The sequence below is a fragment of the Equus caballus genome, chromosome 29, assembly GCF_041296265.1.
Source record: "Equus caballus isolate H_3958 breed thoroughbred chromosome 29, TB-T2T, whole genome shotgun sequence".
In the NCBI taxonomy this organism is placed as follows: domain Eukaryota; kingdom Metazoa; phylum Chordata; class Mammalia; order Perissodactyla; family Equidae; genus Equus; species Equus caballus.
This window is the reverse complement of record NC_091712.1, coordinates 39,374,207-39,399,397: the sequence shown is the minus strand read 5'-3', so window position 1 is coordinate 39,399,397 and position 25,191 is coordinate 39,374,207. Positions and strand designations below refer to the sequence as shown.

The following is a 25,191-nucleotide window of genomic DNA, read 5'->3' as shown; positions in this document are numbered from 1 at the left end:
TTGAGGCACAGAAAGTCAAAACGACTTGTCTGAAGTTCAGGATATCACCAATCTGATTGATCGGTTTTAGGCTTTCCTTGGAAGGGAGGGCGGGACGGGGAGAAGACTAGGTGGGGGTACAGTGGGCCCAGGTCTCCTGGGGCCCCTGAACATGGCATGAAGCCTTCAAGGAACTCCGAGTGGCCCTCCTGGGGGCCTCTTGCAGGCTGGTCTATGCCTTGGAACAGTTGTATCTGCCCTGAGCTAGTTCATCTTCTGGGTTATTATATGTGACTTCCTGAAAGCCTAATGAAGCCATTTCAAATCATACGTGGACCTCGCTCAATTTCTCTGACTTTTTTTTCCCCCTCAGCTGTATGTGACGCTTAGAGTGACATTGGAGAGAAGGGGGTTGGGAGCAGGGGGGACACTAAACACTGAATTCCCAGTAAAGCCGACTACTGTTCATTTGGGATATGCATTACAGGTACCAATTAAAGAAGAAATTGAATCTCTTCAAGTTAACGCCCTTCATGGTCAATTCTGTCCTTGCGGAAGGGAAGGGAGGATTCATCAGGGCCAAGCTAGTATGTAAGACCTTGGAGAACTTCTTCGCCTCGGCTGATGAGGAGCTGACTATTGATCATGTGCCTATTTGGTGTAAGAACAGCCAAGGACAGAGGGTCATGGTTGAACAGAGTGAGAAGCTGGTGAGTATCCAGGCGTCTTTAGTGTTGGGGATCTGGGAGTGAATGAACAGGGTTGACATGGTACAGTGTTGCATGTGTCTTTCACTTCTTCAGAACTGCCTGCAGGCAGTAAAGGTGGAAGGGAGAGACTGTAGGCCCGCCGTGATGACTGTGAATGGTGCCGTGTCTTCTGTGAAGAACACTCATGAACATCTCACTTAATCCTCACACTGGTCTTCCCGTTTAACAGATGAGGCACCTACCCAAGGTTTATAAGAGCTTGTCCTTGGGTGTGCTGGACCTAGGATCTAAGGATTGGAAATCTCTTCTGATTTTTATCAAGTCTTCTCAATCATTCACCATTCTTGTTATGAATTAGCTGTCAGTCATAAATCTAGAGAAATAATCCAGCCTTTTCTGGTTCATCAGATGTTGTGCTCTCTGGGTGACATTCTGTCCCCCGGCTTGGGACGGCCCCAGCTTCTTACTCATCTCGGCACTTGACGTTGTTAAAGGCTGTCGTGGAGGCAGAGGGAGGTTAGGGGTGTGCCGGCTCACGGTGCTGTCATGGTGCCTTTGCTCTGACCTCTGTACGTGGGATGAAAGTGTGACTTCAGGGTGCTGGCTTTTCCAGGGTCTTAAACTGGGAGTTACCATATCACTTGCTTTCTAGAATGGTGTCCTTGAAGCAAGCCGACTTTGGGACAACATGCGGAAGCTGGGGGAATGCAAAGAAGAGGCTTACCAAATGACTCACGATGGTACGAAGTTCCCAAGTCCTTCTGTCTGTTCACTCTGGCTGCTTTAATTACGAGTTCTGACTCTTGCTCCTCCCTTCTTTCAGGCTATTTGAAACTCTGGCAGCTGAGCAAGCCTTTGCTTGCCTCTTTTGACGCCATCTTTGTGGATGAGGCCCAGGACTGTACCCCAGGTGATAAACTATTCAGGACATCAGTAGTCAGATACATAGAAACAGCATCATGATTATGTAAGAGGACATATATGTGCATAAATTGATTATTCTTATTTGTTGTAAAGAGGAGGAGCAAATGATGTTTAGTCATTCAGAAATCCTTTATGACCTGACTTTGGATGTCAACACTTGTCCTTCTCCCCGACCCAAAGCAGATTTATTTGCCTCTAAATGTTTTGCTTAAGTTATTCTTAAAATGTTGACCAAGCGTGGGTCATCAGATGATAGGGACCTAGACTCATGGTGAGTGTGAAAAGGGAGTCAACTTAGAGTGAACAATTTGTGTTGTAACTTTTTCAAGGGGCTACTAGAAAATAGTGTGACTGTGTAGGTCATTTTTGGGCCTTAAGTTATAACATTAGAGAAGATAATTTGCCTCATGTTATATTTGCCTATGTGGTTTCCTATACTCAATAATTTATCCGGGACTGAGATAATCTGCATTCCTAGGATTAGAAATTGTTTCTTGTGTCCAGTATAAAATCGTTTTTTGGACTGAGTGTGCCTGTCTTCCAGGAGAAGACAACTCTTCTTGTCCAGCCTGCCCTGGCTTAGTTTCATGAAAGCGTTTTCATCCTTTGCTGCCTTAAATATGGTTTCTTTTTGCTGTGTGGGCCGGCGTTCCCTCCGATCTCTTACTTTCCCTCTTACTGGTTGCAGCTATCATGAATATCGTTCTGTCGCAGCCATGCGGGAAAATCTTTGTAGGGGACCCACACCAACAGATCTATACCTTCCGCGGTGCAGTCAATGCTCTCTTCACCGTCCCTCACACGCACGTCTTCTATCTCACACAGGTAAGAGCTCTCTTTGCTTCCGAGTCCCCAGAAGTGCATGAGCAAGCGTGGTGGCCCCCCACCCTCGTTTCTCAGGGTTTGCCACGTGCCAGGCCCTCTGCAGCAGCTGTCCAGCTCACAGTCTATAGCAAACCCCTGCTTCTAAGCAGTGGGTTCTCCGTCATTCTCAGGGGATCTGCAGAGTCACAACTGTTCTCATAATAGTTATTTGCCTTTTTCACTGTGTTGACATTTGCACTGATGGTGCAAAGCCGGTGGTGGGTAAAACCACCGGTGCCTTCCATGAGTCAAGGCTTCGGCACCACACGATACTATCCATCATTGTATTCTTGACTGCAACACACTCGGAGTTAAAAAAAAGGAAAAAAGCAGTCCACATAAGAATGTCCTTGATGATACAGCAAAAGTGAGTAATTTCATTAACCACTGACCCTTCAGCATGTGTCTTTGATATTCCGTGTGAGGAGTTGGGAAGTACGACTAAAGTGGTTCTGCACACTGGCATGTGGGTTGTCTCAAAAAGAGCACTTTTTTGGTTGAGCTGTGAGCTCACTGGCTGCTTTTTCTTGTGGCATTGTTGGTATGTGAAAGAACGGCTGACAGACTGACTCTGGTCGTTCAGACACGAGTATTTGGCATTTTCTCAAAAATGAATGAGATGAGCTATGACTTCAAGGAAAACAACTGACAAATGTTTGTTGCCAAAGATAAAATTCTTGCTTTGAAGTGAAATCAACATTTTGGAAAACTTGGGGCTGGCCTGGTGGCACAGCAGTTAAGTTCACACGCTCTGCTTTGGTGGCCTGGGGTTCGCCAGTTCAAATCCCGGGTATGGACCTACTCACCGTTTGGCAAGCCATGCTGTGGTAGGCATCCCACATATAAAGTAGAGGAAGATGGGCATGGATGTTAGCTCAGGGCCAGTCTTCCTCAGCAAAAAGAGCAGGATTGGCAGTGGCTGTTAGCTCGGAGCTAATCTTCCTCAAAAAAAGAAAGAAAGAAAAAAAGAATTTTGGAAAACTTGTGTCTGCCCCTGTGGGCATGACAACTCTTGGTGTCTTTGATTGTCCCAAAAGGCTGTATTAAACATTCCTCCCCTTCTCAATGTATATCCCTGTAAGGCTGAATTTTCTTCCTGTACTTCAACCAAGACGATATATCACAACAGATTAAATGCAGACAGAACTATGAGAATTCAGCTGCCTTCTGTTAAGCCAGGCATTAAAGAGATTTGTAAAACAGTGCCCCTCTTCTTGCTAAATGTTTTGTGTTTTGGAAAATGATGGTTTAAAAACCTGCATTCTCCATGTTATGTAATGGGTTTATCGTTATTTTTACATGAATTAAATTTCTAATATGGTAAATAACGATAGGTAGAACTGATATAAATAAAATTTCCTTTAGCTCCTTAGTAATTTTTTTAGAAGTGTGAAGAGTTCTGAGACCAGGAGGTGTGAGAAGCACTGTTTTAAGAAACTCACCTCTAGTTAGAGGACATGAGAGGTGGCGGCTTTTATTCAGGCGTTGTCTGAGTTTTGCTCTGTGGTAGAAAGTCCTGCAGCCTGCTCTGTGACTTTATTCTCTCGAGTTCCTGTCATTGCACGCTCCAGTCATTTAGAGTGGCATCAACTCAGAGTAATTTTTTCTAATAGACTTTTTTAGTTTCAGATTTACAGAAAAATTGAGAAGATAGTACAGAAAGTTCCCGTATATACCCAGCATTCAGTTTACACTATTAACATCTTAGATTAGTGGAGTACGTTTGCCATAATTGGTGAGCTTGTATTGACACGTTATTAGAAACTAAAGTCCATAGTTTATTGAGATTTCCTTAGTTTTTACCTAATGTCATTTTTCTGTCCCAGGATCTTATTCGGGTCACGCCATTACATTTAGTTGTCATTTCTCCTTAGGCTCCTGTTGGCTGTGATGGTTTCTCAGACTGCCCTTGTTTTTGATGACCTTGACAGTTTGGAGGAGTACGGGTCAGGTGTCTGTAGGATGCCCCTGTGTTGCAGTCTGTCTGATGTTCGTTCTCATGATGTTACGGGGTTTGGGGAGGAAGGCTTCAGTAGAAAAGTGGTCACTTTCGTCACATGATATCAAGAGCGCCTATGGTCAGCCTGATTTAGGACCGTTGATGTTGACCCTGACTGCCTGGCCGGAGCAGCGTTTGTCAGGTTTCTGCACTGTGGAGTTGCTCTTCCCCCGCACCCCTCCTTCCGTAGTGTATGCTTTGGAAGGAAGACCCTGTGCTCAGCCCTCACTCAGGGTTAAGTGTTGGAGTATCTACATAGCCTATTTGGAATTCTTCTGCAAAGGAGATTTGTGTCTTCTCTCTCATTTATTTATGTCAGTGTGGACTCATGGATACTTATTTATAATTTGGGTTATGGCTCACTCACAGTGGTTCTATTGCAACAAAGTACTATTTGTTGAAAGTCTCATTTTCTGTAGGCTGAGTTATTGATGTTCTCCAAAAGGTTATATAACTGTATTAGCTTAAGTTATCAATACATGGAAAAAGGCAATAAATACCAGGAGTTTGGGCAAGAATGGTGTCTTTCCAGTGGCAGTGGTCAAGGAGGTAGGGTGTTGGGCCGCGTTTTGAAGGGCAGGAAATTATTTTGCTGTGTGCCGAGGCAGGGAGAGTGCACGGAGCCCTCAGGACATGACGATGATGCGTGAGGCTGCTTATGTCAGGCAGTGGTTTTAAATTAATCTTGAGGGAATTTCAAAGGCAAGGGGAGAACCCTCCCCCCCCCTTTAATCTTTTGTAAGTACATTTTACACTTCTTCGTTAGGTTTGATTTGGGAAGAAGGGTAGATTTGCTTAAAAGAAAAGTTTGCTATTGGTCTTGGGGATAAAGGGGGATAAGGCTGTCCAGCTGTGAGGGATCTTGAAAGTGCATGCATCGCCTTTCCATCGTGTATTGCTCTCCTTTTTTGTAGCAAGGGCGTGGCTCGATGAAAGAGTGTGGGTAACAGTCACCTGACAGAGGTACAGGGTGGCAGTGGGAGAGACCAAATAAGCGAGGCATGAGGTTTTGATTTCTGAGCTGAGCTGGTAGCAGTGGTAAGAAAAATAGTGTAGAAAATATGGCAGAAGAACCGTCAAGATTTAGATTTGGGGGCAAGAGGTAAAGAAAAATAGGTGACTCTAAGGTTTCAAGATAGAAAATGCTCTTCTGAAAACTTAGAAATAAAGTCAGTAGTTCTTTGCTTGTCACACTCCCGTTCAGTATCAGTGGGTTCACAGTAGGGAATTTCCAAATCTCCTCTCCCGGTCGGGTGAGTCAGGAATGATCAGTTGGGTTTGGCAAGGCCAGGACTTGACAATAGTGAAATGTGTTCACATACTCCAGGAAGGGGTGTTCACGCCTTTTGTTTTGTTGTTTTCCAACAGAGTTTTAGATTTGGTGTGGAAATAGCTTATGTGGGAGCTACGATCTTGGATGTCTGCAAGAGAGTGAGGAAGAAGACTTTGGTTGGAGGAAACCACCAGAGTAAGGCTTTCAGTTACTCTTATTTGTTACAAAGGTGAGTTTTCCTCTTTATTTGGATCTGCCATAGAGTCTGTGCTCTCTCCCAAAAGGTGGCATTAGAGGTGATGTCCAGGGGCAGGTGGCCCTGTTGTCCCGGACCAATGCCAACGTGTTTGATGAGGCCGTACGGGTGACGGAAGGAGAAGTACCCGCGAGGATACATTTGATTGGGGTAAGAGTAAATTTCCGTTGACTGCTTCCTGCTCAGAAATGCTGCAGACAGACGTAGCCAATGAAAGTGTTCGACTTCATTAGGATTATTATGCAAGCAAGCATTTGGGTTTTTGACTATTTTCTCCATCTGTGCTGTGACGGAAATCTTTACCCTTGGCCATTCTGGTTAGGCTAGCCAAACTTTCCTATAAAGTCAGACCTAATAAGGACTGATGATCTTCTCTCCTACTATTTAAAAAAAATAAATGCCCTTCTCATCTTTGACTATGCCAATGAGGCTGCCGGCTCTCTGGAGTGTTCTGGTGTGTGTTGTTCATTAGTGTAAGAACAAGTGACATGACAACACAGCTGGGAAGCGCTCGGGGGCTCCAGTGTAGAAAGTGTGAACACCTGGGTTCTAGCTCTGGTTCTGTCACTAACTTTGTGTGGCTTGCGGCAAGTCACAACTTCTGTGTGCCTCATTCTCTCCATCTCTATGATAAAAATAATGCCTTTCCTTTACCTGTTTCACGGGGAAGTTAGGAGGATTAAGTGACACGTGTGTGGCATTTTTAACTTTTCGAAGCAAAGTTATATGACTAAAACACATTCACTCATTCATTAATGAAAAAAATATTTTTGAGGGCCTACTATGTGGAGACACTCAATAAATAGAGTCAGTGAATCATAATCAAAAGATGTTCTGACTTTTCTCTTTTTTATTTACAAAGATTATAAACAAGTGTCAGAAATTTTGGGAGTTAAAAGGAAAACAAAATCACCCTTAATCTCAGTATTTTATATGATAATTTTCATTTTTGCTAATTATTTATGTCACTGTCCTTATAGATGTATATTTTTACATAATTACAATGATAGTGTACATAAAAATTATGCTACTTTTTACTCAACACACAACCATATTTTCTTTCATGTTGCTGCTTTAATGACTTGACAATATTTTGTTTAGTGGATATAGCATAATTTAACCATTTTCATTGTTGTAAGTAAATAGTACTTTTGGAGTGTCATCCATGCTGGGCAGGATATAAAGCAAGTTGTTCTCATTTCCTCTCACATCAGCTCATCGCTTGTAGCATGCATCGTTACACTTGATCATATCTGGTTTCCAGTTTTGACGTATACTGTCTTATTTTGGTCTCTGTTTTATGTTAATGTTTTATGTGTCCCTTCCCAAAATGATGATAAATCCTTGGAGCGTGGAGTCTTTGTTATGTGTTCCTTCTTCCTGGGGCTGGGCGCCATGTGAGGGCCGGGGCCCCCAGTCGGTGCTCAGCACATGCTTCTAGGTGGAACTGGGCCGAACGTGGCTACAGTCAGCCCTCTCCTCCGGGAGCTAGGCATTTAAAACATACACTAATCTGGACCTGTAGACAGTCTCTAGTTCTTTCCTCAAAAGAAACGACGGTAAGTATTCATACTCCACACTTTATATTCAGGTGTTACTGTGTTCTTCATTGCAACCATTTTATCTTCCTGGAGGTAGATGATTTAAATTGCCCTTTTTTGACAAGAAAGCAATGCGGAGCTAGTTCTTGCCTTTTTTTAAAGCCAGGAAGAATTTGAGGTAGCAGCCGAAACTTAGTGCTGGATCGTCGCGAGTTTTCGGGCTGCGTTACAGCCTAGTGCCTCTGTGCTTGATCAAGTTTCCCCGCCTGCTGTCTTTATGGGTGCAGTTTGAGATCCATGTCCAAGCAACCATCTCATTTCAAAATCACATCTCTACATTTGCCTTACTTGGTTTTGTTAAAACAACAGCAAAAACAGAACAAAACAAAAAACAACAAAAAACCAAAAATCCCACCAAACAACTTTTTCAGGGGATTAAATCATTTGGATTGGACAGAATCATTGATATTTGGATCCTTCTTCAGCCGGAGGAAGAACGGAGGAAACGTGAGTACCCTCCTGGCCACAGTGCAGTGGACGGAAACAGTCCATCACGGGGGTGAAGGATGGGAGAAGGATGGGCTTGTTCTCGTTTTCCTCCTGGAGATGGGTGGAGCTGGCGTTGCTCTTTCCCACCAAGAGTGGGATGCCTGAGGCCTCTTGTTTCAGAGGCACCCATAGCTCTGTCCAGGTCCTTCTCTCAGGAGTCTCAGTTTCTTTCTATCGTTGGTCCCCTAGGCTGTCTTCCCTCACCATCTTTCTGTCTGCCTGGGCACCTTGACACGCTGAAACTTCTCCATGGGCCCCAAATGATCATTTCTAACCTCTCAATAGCGTTCTTCTCGTTACTGCGCTGTTCCACATCCCTGTGAAGTAGGTAAGGATCTCAAGGGTAGGGCTCTTGATCCTCAGTTTGGAGACGGAGAGGCTAAAGCACAGGTCATTTCACTGACTTGCCCAGGAACACACAGCAGGTTAGTGATGTAGTCGGGACTAGAACCCGGATCTCCCAGCTGTAGGACCATTCATTAGGAGTGTGCCGTTGGCTAGGAACGTGGAGCTGCTGCCGCTGTACGTCGGTGTGGCCTGTGTCACGTTAACCTGTATATTTATTCTCCTTAGAAAACCTCGTCATCAAAGACAAGTTTATTAGAAGATGGGTGCACAAGGAAGGCTTTAGTGGCTTCAAGAGGTATGTGACCGCAGCCGAGGATAAGGAGCTTGAAGCCAAGATTGCAGTCGTGGAAAAGTATAACATCCGGATTCCAGAACTGGTGGAGAGGATAGAAAAATGCCATATAGAAGACCGGGACTTCGCAGGTGAGAGGAGTTGTCCCTTCACTTGCCCCAAGGCAGAGGGACACAGGGTCTTCTCGTGCTTCCTACCTGCATGAGTACCATGTGTGACCCAGGGCGGCACTGTTGCGTTCCTGGCATCGCTGAGAAGAGAGGAGAGCAGAGCTGCCTCTCCTTTGGGGCCCTGTATTTCTGGTCTACCTCCAAGCTGGGGGCACTTTCTAGTCCCAGCTCTGCCACTGTGGGGCTTTGGACAAGCCACTCACCCCTCCTCTGGGCCTCTGTCCCTTCAAGTGTAAAACACAGAGGTGGGTGGGTCACTGAGCTTGGCAGTGTGATGCTCAGGTGGACTAACTGGCCTGCAACTAGTTTTCTCCTTTCCCGTCATGTTTTTATTTCTCTCTCTCTCTCTTTCTGACTGTAGTTTCCCCCTTCCCTCTCTCCCTGCAAAGCTGCACACAGGCAAGAACACATAGTTGAGTTTCAAGAGTCTATTAGGAAGAATAGCCTTTTTCCCCCTCTCTTGTTTCCTTGCCTGTCGAGCCCCTCTAACTGTAGGCTGTGTTTTTATTCCAGAGTACATTTTGGGCACCGTGCACAAAGCCAAAGGCTTGGAGTTCGATACCGTGCATGTTTTGGATGATTTTGTGAAAGTGCCTTGTGCCAGGCACAACCTTGCACAGCTGCCCCACTTCAGAGTCGGTAAGGAGACTGCTTGCCCCGAGGTGCCTCTCGAAGAGCTGCCTGGGATGTTTCCTTTGGACTGCCCTGCTTTCTGTTGGATGGTGTGGCCTCTTGGAAGGATCCTTCTGGAAAAAAGCCCGAAACTCCTAGTCCTAAATATTTTATTCTTATACTTTATTTTTAGAAAAACTGAACTTGCAGGGTCTACGTCTCTCCGGGCTGCCTCCTGGGCAGTTGTGGTGATCGTGGCCCTTTTTAACCTGCGTCAGCTCTTCACCTTTGGGTTGTTCACCCTCAGACGTTGGGTGCCCCAGCCTCATAAAAGCTTCAAAGTGTACAGCTTACCTGCTCACCTAGATGTCTTTTCTTTAATTAACTCTTCTTTTTATTAAAGAGGCCAGAAAATCCTAAAAGGTGAAATAGCAAGCACGCTTCATCCTTTGTCTGCTTTTGTATAAATTCATACTCAAGGCTAGTTGTTGAACTCTAAGCATCAGTGCTGTTGTTTTGGTTTTAAATCTTAGAATAAAACCATGTGAAGTTTTCCCACAAACAAACAAACAAAAGCTCTCTCTTAACCGTGGATTCAAAATTTGGGGCATAGCATACATTGGTGGGCCAAAAAAGAAATACTAAAAATTCCTTATCGCTGATGAATATATTCATAAAATGAGAGAAAGATACGGGATTGAACATAAATTGGAGTGGAGTGGGGAAAGGAGGTGGCCGTAGAGAGGTACCCACTGCTTTAGATTGGGAAAGAGAAGTTTATTTAATATACTACTGCCTTTTTTTCCTCCTGGTCATTACATGTTTCCATATATATATTTTAGGGGGAGGGATAACAGCTTTACTGAGAGAGAATTCACATACCATCAAATCTCCCCATTTGAAGTGAACAATTTAATGGCTTTTAGTATAGTCAGCATCACCGGCTCTTTATCGAGTTCTTAACGTCATTCTGGGTGTCGTGAATGCGAGAAGAGAGGTGTAAAGCAGACAGTAAAGGCTGCGATGGTTTTTCTTCTCTGGTTGTCCTGTGACATCATAAGACATTTCCAGACTGGACTGAGTGCGAGAGAGAGACAGCGTCAGGAAAAGGGGAGGACGTGGGCTTTGGGCATGGGGACACTTGGGTTTGGCTCCTGCGCTCTTGACCGGCCGTGGCCCATTTGTCCAGGTGACTTCACCTCGGGAAGCCTCAGTTTCCCCATCAGTCCCACAGGGTTGTTGAGAGGAGAACAGGGAGAATGAACAGGAATATGCACCGGGCACGTCACAGGTGTGGGATAACCAGTGAACAGGTTCCCAGGATTTACCAGTCGCAGCACAAACTGAAGCACAGTGTTTTTGTGCCACTAGTCTGTGAGGTTTTTGTTCATTTTGGAGTTGGCGTTTGTAGGAAAATTTTGAATATACAGCCAGCACATCTTGAGTGGTTTTCTTGGGGAAGGAAGCGGGGTGAGAAGTAGTCAGCATTTAGATGAGAACATACATTTTGGCAAGCAGGCCTTTGAGTTGCTCTGGTTTTTTTCCCTTTGTTTAGAGTCGTTTTCTGAGGATGAGTGGAATTTGCTGTATGTTGCAGTAACTCGTGCCAAGAAGCGTCTCATCATGACCAAATCATTGGAGAACATTTTGACTTTGGCTGGGGTAAGAGGAGCCCGTAGCCCAGTTAACTTAACGTTTGGGTTTTATTGGCTTTGAATAAGGGATCAACCCATGGCCTTCGAGCGCCTTTGGTTCAGGATCCTGGGTTGGAAGAGAAGGACTTCTTTCGTGAGTGCACAGAGGCCCATCGCTAGTTCAGGAAGCGTTCTAATCAAAGAACCAGAAACATGGTAAATTCTTTCCTAATTCAATTTTGAAAGTTCTTTTTAAAATATCAACTATGCTTATGTATTTTTTAATTTCTCCCTTGCTCAGTTAGTGATTGACACTCTTAGGGAACAAACAACGAGAATGTTTTCTGCATCTGCACCTCCTGCCTCCCCCTCCCTAGTCCCTTTGAACTGGGTCTGCAGCTGCCACCAGTGGGCTTCTCCGAGAATGCTCGTCCTTGCCGGGGAGCACGAATATCGAGGCCGAGTGCCTCTGTAACTAAAAGTTACTACCCAGTTCATCTTTCCCTGAACTTGGAACCTAGAACTTAAGTTTAACAGTTATTATAAATACACTTTCTTCTTAGCTAACTCCAAAACGTGTCAGATTTTATATAGCAGGATGGATGAGTGGAAGTGCCATATTGCGTGTTCTCCCGAGGAAGTGAGACTGTTCGCAGCGGTGGAACCTCAGCATTACTGCCCGGGGCTTTGAACCTCAGGGTGGCTGGAGGTGTGGGGCAGTAACTGTTCTTTAGTAAATGGTGTTCAGGCTCAGAGGTGTTAGTGGTGGTAAAACAGAGCCCTGATTCTCATAAGTGAACATTGCGTGCCTAACATGTACCAGACTTGCTTCTAGCACTAGAGGTATAATAGTGGGCAAGAGAAATTCCTGCCCTCAGAGAATGTGCACTGTAGGTGGAGAGGTAGACAATAAACGAGTAGACAAATAGGATTTCTTTTGACATTTTTTTTCTCTTTTTTTGGTGAGGAAGATTGACCCTGAGCTAACATCTGTGCCAGTCTTCCTCTATTTTGTTTGTGGGACACTGCCACAGCATGCCTTGATGAGCCGTATATAGGTCCGTGCCCAGGATTTGAACCAGTAAACCCCCGGCCAGGGAAGCGGAGTATGTGAACTTAACCACTACGCCACCCGGTGGCCCCTCTCTTCACATTTTTGAGGAAGATAATAGAGTTTCAAACAGAGAAACTTTGCAGATAAATACTGTCTGACCCATCACAACAGCAAAAGCTTCTTGCATAAGACCGATTGCCTTGCATTTTTATCACACTTTTCTCTTTCGAGCCTCCTTGGCATTTTTCTTCTACACCTTTCTGAGACAGGCTTATTTGGCTATAAGAAAGTTTCTGGAACTTGAAATCCACTGCATGTTCCCCAAGCAGCTTTGTTTCGCCTGGTCCTCCCCACGAGTGACACCTCGCCTAGTGTGACAGCTTATGGGTCAGAACTCGGAACAGAAACCCTTTCTTTGATTGCATCCTTAGTGGTACCCGGGTCACCCAGTGGAGGTTCCAGAGATGACTTAGAGCAGAGCTGTGTACACCGTTTCTGTGCAGGCCAGGCGGTGAATACTTTACGCTTTGCAGGCCATATGATCTCTGTCACATCTACTCAGCTCTGCCGTTGGAGCATGAGAGCAGCCACAGGCAGCTCGTTAACGAGTGAGGTCGGCTGTGTCCCGATAAACTTTATTTGCAGCAGGTGCTGGGTCTGGATTTGGCCCCAGGTTATAGTTTGCGGACCTCTGTTTACAGATAAGTGTGGCTTTTCTTAATCTCTAAACCAGTACCCCAGGGAGTCAAGCAGAGTAATAATTTTTGTGTACAAATAATCTCTACCTTTTACATGAGTTTTGTGTAAATTTTGATCATAAATATTTTTTTAGCCTGTAATATGGTTTTCTCATAGAAATAGTGTTAGGCCAGTGGTTAGATCTATAACAAAACCACATTGTCATGCTGGTAACTTTTAGTGGAGGTATTGTAGAGCAGTAATACCATTTCTCAACATGGGTCAAATAGGATATTTTTTTTAATTTAGGGAAATTTTGAGACATTTAAAAGTTGAGAAAATAATATATTGAATTACCGTATACAAATCACCCCTATATATATTTGGAGTACACATCTCTAAAAAATATGGCCCTTTTTTCCATAACCACAGTGCCATTATCATATCTTAGAAGATTTATAAAAATTCCATGTGGCCTCTACTACCCAATCCATAATCATACTTTTACACTTGTCTCAAAAATGCCTTTTTATAGTTGGTTTGTTCAAATCAGGATCCAAACAAACATTGGGTTGTTCGGTCTCTCAAGTTTCTTAATTTATAGCAATCCAAGACCCCCTCCGTCCTTTTAATGCTCCTGTCTTCTTGCAGACGCTCAGTCAGTTGTCCCACAGAACGTTCCATGTTCTGGATTTGCTTCCTTGTGTGGTTGTGTAACTTGTTCTGCCGCCTGCCCTGGGTTTCCGGTCCCTGGAAGTCAGCCGCAGAGGCTTGCTTAGATTCAGGCCTAACTGCTCTGCAGGAATCCTCCATCTGGGGGTGGGAGGGGGCTTTGCTTTCTGTTGCATCCTATCGGGAGGCAACGAGAGATAGCAACTTATCTCCCTCTTAGTGATGCTAAGATTGTTCACCTTTTTAGTAGACAGAGCTGTGAAATCTATTTTTTTTTTTCCTTTTTAACCATTTTTTTTTTTTTATTAATGTTATGATAGATTACAACCTTGTGAGATTTCAGTTGTACATTTTTGTTAGTCATGTTGTGGGTACACCACTTCCCCCTTTGTGCCCTCCCCCCACCCCCCCTTTTCCCTGGTAACCCCTGATCAGATCTCCTTATCAATATACTAACTTCCACCTATGAGTGGAGTCATATAGAGTTCGTCTTTCTCTGACTGGCTTATTTCGCTTAACATAATACCCTCGAGGTCCATCCACGTTGCTGTGAATGGGCTAATTTTGTCTTTTTTTATGGCTGAGTAGTATTCCATTGTGTATATATACCACATCTTCTTTATCCAGTCATCAGTTTCTGGGCATGTAGGTTGGTTCCACATCTTGGCTATTGTAAATAATGCTGCGATGAACATAGGGGTGCAACGGACTCTTGAGATTTCTGATTTCAGGTTCTTAGGATAGATACCCAGTAATGGGATGGCTGGGTCATAGGGTATTTCTATTTTTAACTTTTTGAGAAATCTCCATACTGTTTTCCATAGTGGCTGTACCAGTTTGCATTCCCACCAACAGTGTATGAGGGTTCCTTTTTCTCCACAACCTCTCCAACATTTGTCGCTCTTGGTTTTGGATGTTTTTGCCAATCTAACGGGTGTAAGGTGATATCTTAGTGTAGTTTTGATTTTCATTTCCCTGATGATTAGCGATGATGAACATCTTTTCATGTGTCTATTGGCCATATTCATATCTTCTTTTGAGAAATGTCTGTTCATGTCCTCTGCCCATTTTTTGATCGGGTTGTTTGTTTTTTTGTTGTTAAGCAGTGTGAGTTCTTTGTATATTATGGAGATTAACCCTTTGTCAGATAAGTGGCTTGTAAATATTTTTTCCCAATTAGTGAGCTGTTTTTTTGTTTCAATCCTGTTTTCCCTTGCCTTGAAGAAGCTCTTTAGTCTGATGAAGTCCCATTTGTTTATTCTTTCTATTGTTTCCCTCAACTGAGGAGTTATAGTGTCTGAAAAGATTCTTTTGAAACTGATGTCAAAGAGTGTACTGCCTATATTCTCTTCCAAAAGACTTATTGTCTCAGGCCTAATCTTTAGGTCTTTGATCCATTTTGAGTTTATTTTGGTGTGTGGTGAAAAAGAATGGTCAATTTTCAATCTTTTGCATGTGGCTGTCCAGTTTTCCCAGCACCATTTGTTGAAGAGACTTTCTTTTCTCCATTGTAGGCCCTCTGCTCCTTTGTCGAAGATTAGCTGTCCATAGATGTGTGGTTTTATCTCTGAGCTTTCAATTCTGTTCCATTGATCTGTGGACCTGTTTTTGTACCAGTACCATGCTGTTTTGATCACTGTAGCTTTGTAGTATGTTTTGAAATCGGGGATTGTGATTCCGCCGGCTTTGTTTTTCTTGCTCAGGATTGCTTTAGCAATTCGCGGTCTTTTGTTGCCCCATATGAATTTTAGGATTGTTTGTTCAATTTCTGTGAAGAATGTTCTTGGGATTCTGATTGGGATAGCATTGAATCTGTAGATTGCTTTAGGTAGTATGGACATTTTAACTATGTTTATTCTTCCAATCCATGTGCATGGAATATCTTTCCATCTCTTTATGTCATCGTCAATTTCTTTCAAGAAAGTCTTGTAGTTTTCATTGAATAGATCCTACACTTCCTTGGTTAAGTTTATCCCAAGGTATTTTATTCTTTTCATTGCAATTGTGAATGGGATTGAGTTCTTGAGTTCTTTTTCTGTTAGTTCATTGTTAGTGTATAGAAATGCTACTGATTTATGCACGTTAATTTTATACCCTGCTACTTTGCTGTAGTTGTTGATTATTTCTAATAGTTTTTCTATGGATTCTTTGGGGTTTTCTATATATAAGATCATGTTGTCTGCAAACAGCGAGAGTTTTACTTCTTCGTTACCTATTTGGATTCCTTTTATTTCTTTTTCCTGCCGAATTGCTCTGGCCAGCACCTCCAGTACTATGTTGAATAGGAGTGGTGAAAGTGGGCACCCTTGTCTTGTTCTGTCCTCAGAGGGATGGCTTTCAGTTTTTGTCCATTGAGTATGATGTTGGCTGTGGGTCTGTCATATATGGCCTTTATTATGTTGAGGTACTTTCCTTCTATACCCATTTTATTGAGGGTTTTTATCATAAATGGGTGTTGGATCTTGTCGAATGCTTTCTCTGCATCTATTGAGATGATCATGTGGTTTTTGTTTTTCATTTTGTTGATGTAGTGTATCACGTTGATTGACTTGAGGATGTTGAACCATCCCTGTGTCCCTGGTATAAATCCCACTTGATCATGGTGTATAATCTTTTTGATGTATTGCTGTATTCGGTTTGCCCAAATTTTGTTGAGGATTTTTGCATCTACGTTCATCAGTGATATCGGCCTGTAGTTCTCCTTCTTTGTGTTGTCCTTGTCAGGTTTGGGGATCAGAGTGATGTTGGCTTCATAGAATGTGTTAGGGAGTACTCCATCTTTCTCAATTTTCTGGAACAGTTTGAGAAGAATAGGTATTAAGTCTTCTCTGAATGTTTGGTAGAATTCTGCAGAGAAGCCGTCTGGTCCTGGACTCTTATTTTTGGGGAGGTTTTTGATTACCGTTTCTATTTCCTTACTTGTGATGGGCCTATTCAGATTCTCCATTTCTTCCTGATTCAGTTTGGGGAGATTGTAGGAGTCTAGGAATTTGTCCATTTCTTCCAGGTTGTTCAATTTGTTGGCATATAGTTTTTCATAGTATTCTCTTATGATCTCTTGTATTTCATTGGTATCTGTTGTGATTTCTCCTCTCTCATTCCTAATTTTATTTATTTGTGATTTCTCTCTTCTTTTCTTGGTGAGTCTGGCTAAAGGTTTGTCAATTTTGTTAATTCTTTCGAAGAACCAACTCTTTGTTTCATTGATCCTTTCTATTGTCTTTTTTGTTTCAATATCGTTTATTTCTGCTCTTATTTTTATTATGAAATCTGTATTTTTGAAAATAAAGACAAAGTCAAGAGTTCATACTGATAATTCCAATCCCAATTTTTTATTTAAACTTTCTGTTGTTCAACAGAACACAAGTATATCAAACAGATGTACCGTTTGCAATTAGGATGAGGTGAGCCTCACCCAGGCCAGGAGACTGGCTATGCCAGCCTTCCCAGACGCCTTCCAGGCGGCCCCTCACAGTCAGCACCCCTCCCTCCCGAGAGCACCTGCCCTCCCAGCTTTTACCACGAGCACTTGGTTACTTTTCTTCATCGTTTTTTACCACCAACAATAGGATCATAAGGGTTTTTTTGGAACCTGTAGTATGGTTTTCTCATAGAAAACAAAACATTCTCATTGACACAAACATTGTCACTGAAAACAAGACATTTTTTGCACACGCTGTCCCCATTCTCCCGGTTTTGTGAGGCCGCGCTGCGTCTGCATTGTCAGGGCCTGTAGCCGTTTACGTTTGTAACTCGTCAGTCGTAGTTCTACAGTCGAATTAAGATTTAACATCAAAGGATTTTTACTTCTTTTACACTTGAATCTTTTCTCTCAAACACTGAAAATCTTGATTCCTAACAGTATTTATTAATTACTTATTTACAATAGTCTACTGTATATAAAAGTTTTAAAATAATACCAATGTTAGTGTTAACAGAAGACTGAATGGAATTTAAGATTTCCTAACAGCTCCATTCGCCACATTCCAGTGAGAATACGTAGTTAAGAGTACCATGTTCTGATGGCACTTGAAATAAGTCCTTTTGATCACCAATTTAATTACAGTCAGATATATTTGTTTGTTCACAGTCCTTACAAGGATTGCATTGCTTCTTTTTGATCGTCTGTTTTGAATTAGAAAATATTTGTTTTCAAAGTCAAAACTTTGTAACTAGTGTATTCAGAGAAGTCTCATTCTTTCCCTGTCCCCTTCAGACTTTCTCTGCCTCCATCATTGATAGCTTTTTTTTAAAATTAGTTTTTGATTTATCCTTCAGTATTTCTTTTTGCAAATATCAGCAAATATGTATGTATTTTTCTATTCTCCTTTTTCACAAAAGGTGACATTGTATATATAATGTTCTGTACCTCACTTTGTCACTGAGAAATATGCATGGACAGCATTCTTTATCAGTTGATAAAGCTCTTTCTCATTCCTTTATACAGCTGATAGTATTCACTGTGTCACTGTATCATGATTTATGCAGTCCCTCACTGATGGATATTGGGTTCTTTCCAATCATTTGCTTTTTTTTTGAGGAAGATTAGCCCTGAGCTAACATCTGCTGCCAATCCTCCTCTTTCTGCTGAGGAAGACTGGCCCTGAGCTAACATCCATGCCCATCTTCCTCTACTTTATATGTGGGACGCCTGCCACAGCATGGCTTGCCAAGCAGTGCCATGTCCACACCCGGGATCTGAACCAGTGAACCCCGGGCCGCCGAAGTGGAACGTGCGCACTTAACCGCTGCGCCACCAGGCCGGCCCCTCCAATCATTTGCTTTTAATAGTAATGCTACAATGCCTAATCTTGTGCACAAGTCATTTTCTTTTTTTTTTTTTTTTTTGCTTGAGGAAGATTAGCCTTAGTAACATCTGTGCCGGTCTTCCTCTATTTTTTTGTACGAGGGACACCTTCACAGTGCGGTTGGTGAGTGAAGCACATCTGTGCCTGGGATCCGAACTTGTGAACCTGGGCCACCGAAGCAGAGGATGTAGAACTTTTCCCCACTCAGCCACGGGGCCGGGCCCAGCCATTTTCGCTTTTGGCCAGTGCGTGTTGGGCATACATTTCTAGAATCTAAATTTCTGGGTAAAGGATAAATCTCTTCACAGAGACTGTAAACCGTATGGAGTCCCACCAGTTATGTATGAGAGTCAAATAGACTTTTGAAAGTTAATTGGAAGCTTATCAGTTGGTGACTGCATACATTTTATGGGGAAATTGAGTTTTTCCCATAAAGAAAAGAAAATGGAATCTAGAGAAATACTTGCGCCTCACTGAGAAAGCCGCGGAAATACGGCCCATTTGTGTGAACGGATGTTTATGAGCCTGGAAGTCCTTCATGAGGAGGAGTGCTTCTCCTTTCTTCTCCACACCTTATGAATCAGTTTGAGGACATCCTGTTTGAGAAGTGGCTGAGTCCACCCTCCGCTCAGAGAGGAAGCCAGAGGGGATCTTGAAGGCTCTGGGGTGAGGGGGGGTGATAATTTAGGGGGTACAAAAGTAGGTTATGGACGGGAGACTCTGAGAGCAAAGCGAGCCACTGTTTACTCTGAGCATTTGGTCTCCCCTGGAACCAAGAGCAGGGCGGGCAGCCCCCTTAGAAACTCCAGCTAATCACCAGAAGCCTTTTTGTTCCTTTCTTTCTTTAAGTTTTGAGGAAGTGAAGGGATCATTACATTATTGAATTATTAAGTGACATAAAGTTATGCTAGCTGCTCACAGATAGCTTCTCAGTCTCCCAGAAGCTTAGATTCGTAATCCGGATCTCACAGGCGCATCCTTGGAACGGGGCCTGGCAGGTGGTTGGCGCTCCATGAGTGTTTGTCGAGTGGATGAAAGGAGCACCCCGTCCCGTCTGAGGCCAGACACGGCCCGATTGCAAAGACTCCGGATCACACTGCCTCGGTTCACATTCCAGTTCTTCCGCTGGGGCACTTTGTGACGTTGGGCAAGTTACCTCTCACTCTGCACTCCTGTCTCCTGATCTGTAAAGCTGGCGTCACGGCCATGACTGCACCTCGGGGGAGGGTGGTTGGAGAAGGCGGTGATGCGCTGATGCAATGACGGTGTTACGGTCCACCGGGGGAAACATAGGGGATTCTCAAAGGCAGTCACCTTTCTTTGAGACCTTGAACTCCAGAAGGGGTGTCAAGGGGAGAACTGGCCTCTGAGGAGGGCTGTGTGGTCACGGCATGCGTGCACTCACGCATTCAGCAGTCCTCATGCAGCACTGCACCTGGCAGAAGTGCTCTTGAGTCCTGTGCTTCCTCACCTCTTAGCTCTGTATGTGGAGGTTATGGAGGAGGAGAGAGACTCACTGTTGCCTGGCGATTGCGAGCACACGCCCTGGACTTAGGCAGGCCGGGTTTGAGCCCCGTGTCTGCTGCAGTCCAGCTCTGCGATCTTATATGTAAGTGACCTCGCTTCTCAGGTCTTGCTCTCTCATCCATGCAGTAGAGACTAGGACAGTGTCGCCCTCGGGAAGTCGTTGGCGAGACTTCCGTGCACAGTGCTGTATTAGCAAAGGAACCAGTGCGTTTAGAAATGAAACAGCCTGGCATCCCATGCCTTTGAATTCCTGAAGGCCAGGGCTTCCACTGAAGCTTTGGGTTCACGGTGCTTTTCCCCCTTGTGATGGTGTTTGCGACAGCTGGTAGTGGCCCTCTGCCAGCACCTGACGCAGTTTGATGCAAGCCCCTTCGCAGTCCCTTGGGTGATGGTGTTTCCTTACAGTTACTGGTCTTCACTCCTGTGAAAGTATTGGACACCTAAGACATCACTAAAAGGGGGGCTAGACTACTTGATGCACGTGTTCATTCAGTGACGAATGTTAGATGTCTAGAGCCCCTGTTAGATTCCAAGCACTATAGTTAGTGCTGGAGGTATAGGTAACGAAACCAGTAACGTGGTCTGTGATCTCAGGGAATTTAGTCTAGGAGAAAGCCGTTAGGCGGCTTTAGATCCACCGGCAAGATCTGGGGAGTCGGAGAGGGTGCCACGCTACGTGTCATGTAATCACACCTTGGGACAGATGGACCTTGTCTCTTCTCCACAGCATTGTGTCTCTAAGGGCACCAATGATTGATTGTGTTTTCAAACTAACTGTCTATATAAGAAGATTTATTTTTTTCCCCTTATGTTTGAGATTTTAAAGTTTTGGGGTTTTTTTCTTTAGCTTTTAGAAATTGTTAGGCTGTGAAATGACTCTCATTTGCCCAAATGGGATCCCTTCTCATCTTAAAGATCCTATTAATGAATGGGAAATGGAAGTTCTCCCCGAAGAGGACGTTCAGTAGCCACCAGGATCTTTACTGTGTGGAATTTGATAAACTAACTCTGAAATTTCTATGGCAGGATAATAGTCAAGTTAGGGAAGGACGAGGATGGAGAATTTTGGATGGATATTTGGACTGAGTTTGAAGAGATGTAATTAAAGCCATCTGGTTTTGGTGCAGGAAGAGATGGAGCTCAATGGAAAAGATTAGAGTCCCCGGAAGGTCACATGGGTAGTGGGAGCCTTGTATGTAATAGGGCAGTATTACAGACCGAGAGGAAAATTAGCATTGTCAGTCTGTAGCGTTGGGGTAAAGTTCAGTTCTTAACCTCATATCCTCATAATAAATTCCAACTGGATTAAAGACCTCAATGTGAGAAAAAAAATTATAACTGTTAGAATACCACCTTAGGATAAGGAATTAATAAGCATGACATAAAAATAGGAAATTATAAAACAGGTCAATCTGATTGCATCAAAATGTGCAACTTCAGTGTGATAAAATGATAGCTAACATTTAGTTAACCCTTCAACAACATCCTTTGAGATGCAGTTACTATTATTTTGTCAGTTTTACAGATAAGGAAACTGAGGCACAGAGTAGTTCAGTGACTTGCCCAGAGTCGCACAGGTAGTGAGTGGATGGATGGGACTGTGAACCTAGGCACTCTGATCCTGGGCCTGTGCTGCTTTGCATAAAGTTAAAAGACCCACCATAGAGTGGAAGGAGTTGCTTTTTTCATCCATTCAGCAGATGCTTACTGAGCGCCAGCTATGTGCTAGCCACTGTTCTAAGGCCATGGCAGTGAGCAAGACAAATCTCTGCTCTCCCGGAGCTTATATAACTGCAGAAAACAGGACTGGCAGTGGTCATAAAGAACCACAAATTCCTAAGGAACAGATAACCTCACGGGTTCTCTCTGGGATGCAGCCTGACAGGGAGAAAAGGTAGAGAAACGTGGGGAAAACCGAGCAGTCAGTGCTTTTCTCTCTCTAGGACTTATATACATCTAAAGAGTGTTTCCAGCTCCTTAGCTACGGGAGTTTCCAAGAAGCATGTGGCAGCGGTGTTGCTGTTATTCTCTTTCTCACCCTTCCCTTCTCAGGAGTACTTCCTGCAAGCAGAACTGACAAGTAACGTTCTGAAAACAGGAGTGGTTCGCTGCTGTGTGGGGCAGTGCAACAATGCCATCCCCGTGGACACCGTGCTCACCATGAGGAAGCTCCCCATCACTTATGTAAGTGGTCTGGGCGGCAGCTTTGGCTTTCTGTAGAATTTAAGGCAGTCATCTGTGTTGTATTGCATGTGAGCTACGTGCTTGTCTGTGGGTGAGGGAGATGACAGAGAAATGTGTATAATCCTTACCAGGGGCTTTTCATAAGGCACAAGCCATGTGTCAAAGATGATATAATTGGAGTCAGAGGGTGTAGCCTAGTTTGGGAGATTTGGTTATGATCGACACTCAGAGAAGTGTTTGCCTGGAGGGCCTGGTTAAGTGTTTCTTGGCCTTCATTCCTGCCTTGGTAAATTCTGGTTTCTGCTCCAGGGGAATTTGATAGAGTTGAGTCTATCTTAGATGATTGTGCTGTGGGAGCTATTCCTTCCGAGGTTCGCGCAGTCTGAACCCATCAGAATGATGATGCAGAGTCCCCTGGCAGCGCTGACAGCAGTTCAGCACTTGTGGGTGGGAAATCCCTGTTCTTTGACCTTTCCCCTTCCCTCTTTTTCTTACCCCTCAATGCAGAGCAACAGGAAGGAAAACAAGGGTGGGTACCTCTGCCACTCCTGTGTGGAGCAGCGCATCGGGCCCCTGGCCTTCTTGACCGCCTCCCCGGAGCAGGTGCGCTCGATGGAACGCACCGTCGAGGACCTCGTGCTGCCCAGACACGAAGCCCTGCTTTTCCTTGTCTTCTGAGAGCCGAGAGGCACATCCTCCACGGTACAGAATGCCTTGTGTGGACCAGTTACTTGAAGAAAGCCAGTGTCGGGTGGTGTTCTCACTGACCTGAGACTCTGAATTCACTCTCAGAGCGTTTTTGAGGAAGACGAAGCCAACCGGAGCTGGACCTGCCCATGTCTCCATCCCCTCTAGGTAGCCAGTTTCCACCGCCCCTCCTCCGTGCACATCCGGCTGGGGACATGGGGATGTTCTTTTGATAAAAAGAAACATTTTATGTATTTAAACTTTTATTACAAGGTTTCGATTAAACAGGCATTGTAGCACTGGCATACCACTGTGTGACACCTGCCTTCAGCCCCGCTGTTTCCAGCTTTCTCCAACTTTCTCTCTCTCTGCTCACTCTTTTCAACAGCCCTGTCACTGTTCACGTGCTACATGAAGCAGAGACCTGATGTCCAGGGTGAAAACTGACGCATCAAAAATGAGATTTTCCTGCTGTGGGGACTCACACATGTATAAGATGTAGTGTGTACCTTTGTCGTTATGGAGCTCACAGTTTAAACAGGGAGGCAAGGTAATACCTAAAAAGACAAGCACAAAGTGACAGTCGCTAGACTTACTGTGCTTCCCACAGGTAGAACTGGAGATCGAGGGAAGTGGAGCTGGCCAGCCGCCACGGGGGGAGACGGGAGTGGGTAGAGATGGAAAGTTGGTACCTGGTTCACTGCCTGGGGATGCTGGCTGGATGTTGTGATAAAGCTATTTTTATAGAAACCAGTGAAAAAACTCACACGTCTTAGATGTTCACGGATCTCGTGTTTTCACATTCTTGCCATGCAGCACTTCAGGGACCCAGGTGGCAGGTGGGGGAGCTGGCACGGCATGGCCCGGAGAGCTCACCACATCTAGTCTCTGAGCCCACCCCGCAGAGTCCGAGAGCAGACCTCAGCCTCAGAGGTGGCACTGCCCTGACCTCTCCGCATCAGGCCTCTAGTGCAGGCTGCTGAGGAAACAAGGGTGCTGTTGGATCGGGCCAGGGTGCTCGGAAGGGCGAATGCCAGGGTAATGTCCCCACATGGAGGAAGATTCACAAACGTGGACCTAAAATGGGGGGGGGAGGGCACTTGAATGAAAAAGGGACGAGGCCGCTTCCTCCATCCCACTGGTGTCCCTGCCTCCCCTCATTTTGCGCTTGTGGATAACTCGGAATAAAAGAGCAAGTGAAAGGAAATTACTTGAATTTGGATTGGCCACAGTACTCAGTGTCCTTCCAAAGAGGAATTGGGAGAGGGGTGGCAAGAGAGAGCTTGTTAACACGCTTTCTGGAAATCGAGTTTTGCCAGCCCGAGAGGAGGCGACTGACTGACTGGAGAACTCATGAACTGACTGAGCCTTCATGAGCAGCTGTTGCGTGGCAGGTGCCGTGCTGGTGGGTCTGTGGAACCCACACATGGTCCCTGACTCCCGGAGAGCGCAGGATGAAGCCTGCTGTAGTTCAGGGTGAGGAGTGTCTGGAGAGAGGGCTGCACGAGTGCGCTGGGGCCGGAGGGCCGTCTTTATCAGAGTAGAGCTCGGAGGGCTGCCCAGAGGGGGTGGTGCTGGAGCTGTGTCTAATAACAGGACGAGCAGTTAGCTAGCTGTTAAGGAATGAGAGAACATTCCACGAAGAAGGAACATGAAGGACAAAAAGGGCGTGTGTGGAAACGGCACTACCAGAGCAAAATGTCAGTACTAGTGTTTGGGTACTTATTTTGAAAAATAACAGAATCTAGGAATTAAAACTGGTATTTCATTTTTTTAAGTATTAATTTAAAAAAAATCATTATGACTAAATATTGGTGTGTTTCAAATAGAAACACAATTTAAATACCCAGTAAAAATATAGATTTTAAAAATGAGTGTTAATATCCATTATCATTTTAATGTAACTGATTAGATGAGAAGAATAAAAGTATTACTCAAAAATATAAACTAACCACTGCGTGAAAATGAAAACCTATTAGATCTTTTTGAAAGTATAGTCTTTAAAATAAGAGGCTCCCATGATTTCATTTAGCTGTGAAGCTATTTTTGTGCAAGATTTTCTGTAGAAGTTTTTTTAACCACATAAATTGGGAGAAAAATAAGGAAAATATAAGCTAGTTCCAAGTATTTTTCTTTGGTTCAATAATTTTTGAATAATCCCTCTTATTTGATAGCTTAGAGGAGATCTTTTTAAATTCGTTTAAGAATCTGCAATCTATTGATAGCAAGTTCTAGTTTTTTGTTTCAAAGAAAGCATTTCTGATTTGTCTCTGTCTTCTTTGATTTTATCATGTATATAAAGATTCTGACTCAGAGTTACCCACATAAAAATAAATGCTGTTATGTCATATTCCACTTGTTTAGAAAGTATTGAAATAAAATAAAAATTATTCTTGCAATAGAAATGTTAAAATGCCATAGTGTATTGTA

The 25,191-nt window shown here is 44.0% G+C and overlaps 1 protein-coding gene across 2 annotated transcripts in view; it reads left to right on the top strand.

Annotated features, from left to right (window-relative positions):
- Positions 1-23,066, top strand: part of FBH1 (F-box DNA helicase 1) — a 46,960-nt gene extending 23,894 nt beyond the window's left edge. For both annotated transcript variants that reach the window (XM_023632011.2, XM_023632012.2), the window contains 12 exons: positions 467-689; positions 1,342-1,429; positions 1,513-1,599; positions 2,302-2,438; positions 5,845-5,944; positions 6,034-6,155; positions 7,978-8,053; positions 8,669-8,866; positions 9,419-9,544; positions 11,073-11,179; positions 21,943-22,074; positions 22,582-23,066. In XM_023632011.2, coding sequence (XP_023487779.2) covers positions 467-689; positions 1,342-1,429; positions 1,513-1,599; positions 2,302-2,438; positions 5,845-5,944; positions 6,034-6,155; positions 7,978-8,053; positions 8,669-8,866; positions 9,419-9,544; positions 11,073-11,179; positions 21,943-22,074; positions 22,582-22,752 — 1,567 coding nt within the window. In that variant the 3' untranslated portion in view covers positions 22,753-23,066. The remainder of the gene's footprint in view (positions 1-466; positions 690-1,341; positions 1,430-1,512; positions 1,600-2,301; positions 2,439-5,844; positions 5,945-6,033; positions 6,156-7,977; positions 8,054-8,668; positions 8,867-9,418; positions 9,545-11,072; positions 11,180-21,942; positions 22,075-22,581) is intronic.
- The last annotated feature ends 2,125 nt before the right edge of the window (positions 23,067-25,191 follow it).